Source organism: Arachis stenosperma, chromosome 4, assembly GCF_014773155.1.
Source record: "Arachis stenosperma cultivar V10309 chromosome 4, arast.V10309.gnm1.PFL2, whole genome shotgun sequence".
NCBI lineage: Eukaryota > Viridiplantae > Streptophyta > Magnoliopsida > Fabales > Fabaceae > Arachis > Arachis stenosperma.
The window spans coordinates 149,408,825-149,416,228 of NC_080380.1; the positions used below are offsets into that span (position 1 = coordinate 149,408,825).

Sequence of the window (7,404 nt, forward strand, 5' to 3'; positions counted from 1 at the left end):
CACCCATTTTAACTCATATCAACGTATTACACCATTTCATCTATCATATAAAAAATAATTAACGAAGTCTTCTGTATTTGACTATTTTCTATATATACATACATAAACATCTATCTTATCTTGTAACTTGGTTGATTCTGATTCAAGTCATATTTCAGTGAAAGAAGAGAGAATGGGAGATGGAAGAGCATCGTCATCAGTAGCCATAGGAATAGACCTGGGAACAACGTACTCGTGTGTTGCAGTGTGGCGCCATGATCGAGTGGAGATCATAACCAACGACCAAGGGAACAGAATAACACCTTCTTGTGTTGCATTCACTGATACCCAAAGAATGATTGGAGATGCTGCTAAGAATCAAATTGCTGCCAACCCTACCAACACTGTCTTTGGTAACTATCTCAACCTACCTACTTATTATTAACATTTTATGAATAAAATTTAAGCAACATAGAAGACACCAAATATGTTAGGATGGATTTTATTTCATATCTTTTTAATAACTTTATTTTCTATTTAAAAAAAGTTTCCTATTTGCATTTCTTTTAATTTTGAATTATTTGTTCCATTTATTGTATTTTAAAAATATTAATCTCTCGTTTTGAAAAAAAATCTCCAATAATGATACAGGTTTAAGAAAAATAAAAAAGTTAGGGGGTTAACTATATTAATCGAAGTTTATTTTTCTATAAAATTAATTTTGTTTATTCACAGAGCGTTTTATAGTATCAAGCATTCAAGATAGTTTTTTGTTTCTTTGGTGGTTGTCCTTTGTAATTTCTTTTAGAAGTTTAATTTATTGTGAAACATACAAAGCAGATCCAAACAATAGCAAGTTTACAACTGGAAGAAGACATGATTCAGATAACATGTATAAATTTTTAACTATGGTAGGAGTATATTAAAATTAGTTATTTAAATTATTAATTTTTAGTATAAAATATTTATAAAAATATAAAATATATATTAAAAATGAGTTAAAAAATATATGTATTTAGATACAAAATATATTATATTTGATTTTAGTAATTAATTTTAGTGTATAAACAATATTTTCGATAAATTTATATATATTATATATAAAAAATATTATTTATGTACACATAAATGATAAACTACTAAATCTGTTAATGTGTATTTATATATTAATATATGTAGTGTTTAATTTATTTTATTTTTAAATATATATTTTATATTTTAATTTTATTTTATACAAATAACTAATTTAATTCCTAGTTTTTAGTGTATATGTGAGATTATATACAGTTAAATAATAAAAGTTATATTTAATTAGAAGCAACATTTAATATTTGCAATATATGTTAATTAATAAGTGCTTACAATCTATTTAAAAATTAGTCACCAAAAAAAAAATTTATTTAAAAATTAAAAAATATAAGTTTTGTATTCAATTTCATTTTTGTCTTACAGACTCAAAGAGGTTAATTGGTAGAAAGTTCAGTGACCCTCACGTCCAGAATGACATGAAACTGTGGTCATTTCAAGTTACTAATGTTGATGACGTTCCAAAGATTGTTGTTGAGCACAAAGGTGAGAAAGAATCTCTCGCTGCTGAGCAAATCTCATCGATGATCTTAGCAAAGATGCGCGAGTTTGCAGAGCAATTTCTTGGAACACAAGTAACGAATGCAGTTATTACAGTGCCTGCTTATTTCAACGACTCTCAACGGCAAGCCACCAAAGATGCCGGCCGTATCGCCGGCCTGAACGTAATGAGCATACTCAACGAGCCAAGTGCCGCAGCAATTGCTTACGGCCTCGACACTAAAGATCATTTTCATGGAACCAGAACTGTCTTCGTCTTTGATTTTGGCGGTGGTACTTTGGATCTTACTCTTCTCACAATTGACAACAGTGGAAACATAACCGTCATGATCCATGGCGGAGACACGCATCTCGGTGGACAGGATTTTGACGCTGCAATGGTTGAATTCTTTGCGAGTGAGTTTCAGAGAAAGAAAAAGATCGATCTTAGAGGAAACAAAAGAGCCATATGCAGGTTGAAGGTTGCTTGCGAGAGAGCAAAGAGGAATCTCTCTTCAACAACTCAAGCCTCCATCGAGCTGGAATCTCTGCATGAGGGAATCGATTTCTACACATCAATTACTCGCGCTAAGTTCGAGGAAATCAACAAGAAGCTCTTCGAGAGATGCATGGAGCTTGTGCACAAGTGTTTCGAGGATAGTAACATGGCGAAAAGCAGCGTTGATGAGGTTGTGCTGGTAGGTGGATCGACTAGGATTCCGAAATTGGAGCAGCGGTTGAAGGACTTCTTCGGCGGGAAAGATATTTGCAAGAAGTGCATCAATGCAGACGAGGCGGTTGCATATGGTGCGGCAATCCATGCTTCAAAACAGAGTGGTGCGGTTAATGAGAAGATTCAAGATTTGACGCTCTGGGAAGTTGCTCCTCTGTCACTTGGCTTGCAAGAGGGAGGAGATTTAATGAAAGTTATAATTCCAAGGAACACTAGGATTCCTACAAAGAAGCAAGAAACGTTTACAACACAATTCCACAACCAAGTTAGAGTCCAGATTCATATCTACGAGGGCGAGAGAAAATTTGCAAGCAACAACAACTTGCTCGGAAGTTTCGATCTGGAAATTCCTCCGGCACCTCGTGGCGAGCCGAAGATTAATGTGTGCTATGAAATAGATGCTGATGGTATCTTGCATGTATCGGCAGAGGAAAAAGCAATGAGGGTGATGAAGAAGATCACCGTTGTGAGCAACAAAGGAAGATTGTCGACGGAAGAAGTTGAGAGGATGGTGAAACATGCTGAGAAGTACAAGGCTGAAGATGAAGAACACAGGAAGAAGGTTGAAGCAAGGAATAATGTGGAGAATCTTGCTTATAATATGAGGAATATGATAGAACATGAAGCCAGTGCTTCACAGCTCTCTGCAGAAGACAAGGAAAGGATCAACAAAGCTATTGATTATACATTGAAATGGGTTGATAAGAGTAATTTTGCAACGCTGGATGAGATCAACGAGGTAGGGAAAAATCTTTCAAGTATAGCCTTTCATCTTACTAATAAGTTGAAGATGATTCAAGATCACGGGGGTGGTGACAGTGAAAGTGGAAGTCAAGGCTTGTCTTCTAGCTCGAAGAAAAACAAATTTGATGCTGTAAACGCAATCACTGGCGTGATTTCTGCAACGTGTTCTGTTATCCAACTATTCTTACCCAATAATTGAGGGTTCTTCTGGAAGCACAATATGATAGTTAAGAAATTTTAGATGACTAATTTATATAGCTAATTAAACTTCTTAATATAATGCATGTCGGTATTTTAGCTATTATCTTTGTAGGAATATAACTTCATGGAAATCATACCTGACTTTTGAGCCTGTAAAAGTTACAGAGGTTGATACAAGTAATACAAGCAAGTAAAAAATGTGAGTTTTGAACCTGACATAACTAAGTTTGTAGTGATCCAACTAAACTAATTTCACTCCTTGAATAAAATGGTATTAATTTGTTTATAAAAAAATTTGGGGCCCAGCCGCCCAGGGATTCCCATTGCCAAAGTTAAGCTCCTCCACTAAAAGGCATTTAAAGAATATAAAATAAGATTATTTTAGATTTGTTTATAGAGCAATGTTAGGGGCAGTAATTTTTGTAATTGTTAGCTATCAACTAGCCATCAATAATGATTTGATGATGTGAGATTAGTGTGAGATTTCATCCAATGGCTCACCTTTTTCTGCTAGTTACATGCTGGTCAAAATTCAATAAAACTGCTGGTCTTTAGACTTTTCTTTTTTTTTTTATTATCTCTGAATATTATTAAAATTTGAATTAAAAGATTTTTTAATATAATTTAACCTCTTCATCGTTGACATGTTTAAAATTAACCGTTGAAATTATTTTATTATTTTAAATTAGTAATTATTAGTTTTTTAGATAAAAATGAAAATTATTTAAATGGTGTAATTTGTAATTAACCATCTAGATCTAAAAGAGAATATCTATAAATTTTAAATTCATCACTACTTAAGATAATATCTCCAAGGAATAAAGATCTATTCTCTTGCAACCGGAAGTATTTACTATTTAGCATGTACTCAAAATTTTTTATGATTTGCGTAAAATGGTATTACATAAATTATAAAAGCAGCCAGAACAAAATAAATAAAATAAGTTCTAACTGATTTTAATTTTTTTTTAAATAATTTGTTCGTTTGAATTTTGATATGATAAAAAAAAAAGAATTGTATGCAATATTTTTTTTACTTAACGCTTTATTTATTAAAAGTTATAATAACCTTTGAAATAATTGCCTGTATATATACTTTATAAGCTAATTTTAAATTATTTATTCAGCTTAAAAATATATTTTTGTTATAATTATTTTTCAGTCATACTTTCTTAAATTGGATGGGCATGGGCTTTTATTTTGGAGCTTCATATATATTTGATATATAATTAATTCACTTGTTTAAATATGGGCATGGACATGGTATGGGAGAGGGAGGGTTGGTAAAATGGCATAGGTAAAATGGAGAAGGTGCGAATTTGATAAAAGGGAGGTAAATTGAGGTGAATTGGGGCGAAATAGGAATGCAGGGAGTAAATGTGCGGAAAAAATTTTTGATGATAGAAATTGACAGTAATACCGTCAATTTTATTTGATAAAAATTCAACATTTTAACGGTCTATTTTATATAATAAATTTATATTATTTATTTATTTTAAAAAAAATCTTTATCGTTTAAATTTATCAACGACCAAAGACCGTCGATATAATAAATATTAAAATCGATGATATTTTTATTAATTTTAAAAGAAAAAAATATCTCAACACACCCTCCATTCGACAATATTATGCTAACTTTAAAATGTTTTTAAGTTTCTAAAATAATAGACGATTCTGCCATCAATTTTAATATTTTACTTTTAATTTTTAATTTTTTTATTTTATCGACGATAAATCATAAAAAAATTATTGACAAATTTTTTTTTTATTCCATGCTTCCCTATTACTAGTAACATGAATAAAAATTGTTTAAAATATAGTACAACTAAACGTAATAATAGCTAACTCATTAATATTAATCCATATACATTAGTTAGAATTAAATATATGTATACTTACCAATCAATTAAACTTCATACCACTTTCAAATATCCTTGTATATGTACTTAAAGAAAAAAGAAAAAAAAACCATAAACTATAATACATTTTATTTAAAGTCCCTACCTCTCGTGTATATATATCTTCTAGTTGTGAAAGTTACATCTTCATTTTTGGTCACAAATCTATAGTTGCCAAAAATCTTTTATAAAATATTAATTTTACTTAATATACAATTATACATATAAAAATATACAAAAGATATTGGAAAAGTAATATGTTTTAACTAATAAAAACTTGATATAAACTTATATTTTATCTATCTTAAAAACGGTCTCGGTCAAATTTCTATTTTAAAGCTTTTCAAAAGTCCCTATATAGTATTTTATAACTGCTTAAGAAAATATTTTACTCAGATAATATATTATTTTCCGAAAAGCAATTTACGAATTAGGATATACGTTTGCACTCAATTCACATATCTTATCATAAGATATCATTTAATTTTCAAATACCGATTCACAATATAAAGTATAAAATATTTTTTTGATAAATTGTAATAATATTTTAATAATATTAGAATATAAAATAATTTTTTAACTTTTTAATATATTTTTTTATTATACAAAATATTTAAAATAATTTTTAAAATAAATAAAATATGTATATATTATTTCTAAATTAAAAAAAATATATGTTAAAAATAAAATTAGATATAATGATGTATGATCGTATTTAATTAAGTGTATCTAAATATATTTAAAAAATATTTTTTATTAAAATACAGTTAAACATAAAAATAAATATGTTAAATAAATATCGAATAAATATTATGTTTCAAATATATCTAATATATAAAAAGTACGACTCAACGAAATATCTACAATTCATAATAATACATTACCAAAGTCTCAAACATAAATGTATGTACATCAATATTAAATAAAATAAATAATAATGCATTACCAAAGCCTCAAGCATAAATGTATGTACATTAATATTAAATAAAATAAATAATAAAAAAAATGACCAATTCCACTAGATGATTTGGTCAAATCCAATAGATATAAAAGAGGATGGAGAGTAGTTATAGACAGGACGGTCAAACGGGTCAATGGGTCAAGTCTACTCGTTTAGGCCCGGCTGACAAAACTTGCAGATTATACGGGCTGACATATTTGTTTTTATTTGTCCATGAATTTCAATTTTTAAATTCGGACCATTTCGACAGATTATACGGGTTGTCTTATTTTTTTATTTAATAAAAAAGTATAATTTAAGACTACAGAAATATATATTTTTGGACAATCAAATGTCGCTTTTGACCAAAGACCTTAAATTGAAAAAGTATAATTTAAAAAAAAAATCACAACCTGCAAGTTTTTAGTCTGTTTAATCATAAAGGTTTTATTTTATAATTAATAAATTAATTATTTTTATTTTACATCTAAATTTATTTATTTATTTAAAATTCTCTTTTTAAAAATATTATTTATATATTAAAATCAATTATTATATATTTATTTATAAATAAATATAAATTAATATATATTTTATATTTTAATATTAATTTTATATTAATAAATAATTTTAATAACTGAATTTAGTATAAATCTAATATAATTATTAATTAACACTGGTTTGTAAATTAGTAAATTAATAGCGCCGTTTAAACGTCTACCAATAATTATTGGAGTCCAAGATAGTATCCTAGTTACATCCAGTCAACATGTTGGAAACTTGGAAACATGAAATACCAACCAATACAATGTACATAGCTACGTCAGCAACTTGCATACCGATATGCATCCATGAGTCAATAGATTTAAATTAGTCGAGATATATTATTTTTACACAATTTTAATATATATTCTATATTAATATATAATTTTTAATATTTTTTTAATATATACAATATTTTGTTCTTAATTATTATTAGTGTTGTTTTAATAATTACAACTAAAATAGTACATATGCAATAATCAATTTGATGATGAATATGCCAATAGTTAGGGTCAAATATTTATTACTGTTTCGAGAGTTACATAAAATTAGATTTTATTTGGATTTAGATGTGAGGTTCTGATTTTGAGATAACATCCAATTTGTTTGTGTATCGAGGCACTATTGTTCGAGTTTTTTGTAAGGAGGCGGAGGTGGTACCTGCAACAAATTCTGATACTTGAATTAACAAGTATTTTAAACAAATTTTTAGTAGATTGAGATTTGAATATATACGAGAAGTATAACTACCTTCTGAAATAATTATACCTTTGTTGGTGAATAATGATTCTCTTTATCTT

The 7,404-nt window shown here is 28.0% G+C and overlaps 1 protein-coding gene across 1 annotated transcript; it reads left to right on the forward strand.

Annotated features, from left to right (window-relative positions):
* Nucleotides 1-141: 141 nt before the first annotated feature.
* Nucleotides 142-3,408, forward strand: LOC130973119 (heat shock cognate 70 kDa protein-like). Its single transcript, XM_057897530.1, has 2 exons — nucleotides 142-392; nucleotides 1,432-3,408. The coding sequence occupies exons 1-2, from the start codon at nucleotides 173-175 to the stop codon at nucleotides 3,219-3,221; spliced, it is 2,010 nt and encodes a 669-aa protein (XP_057753513.1). The 5' UTR covers nucleotides 142-172; the 3' UTR covers nucleotides 3,222-3,408.
* The last annotated feature ends 3,996 nt before the right edge of the window (nucleotides 3,409-7,404 follow it).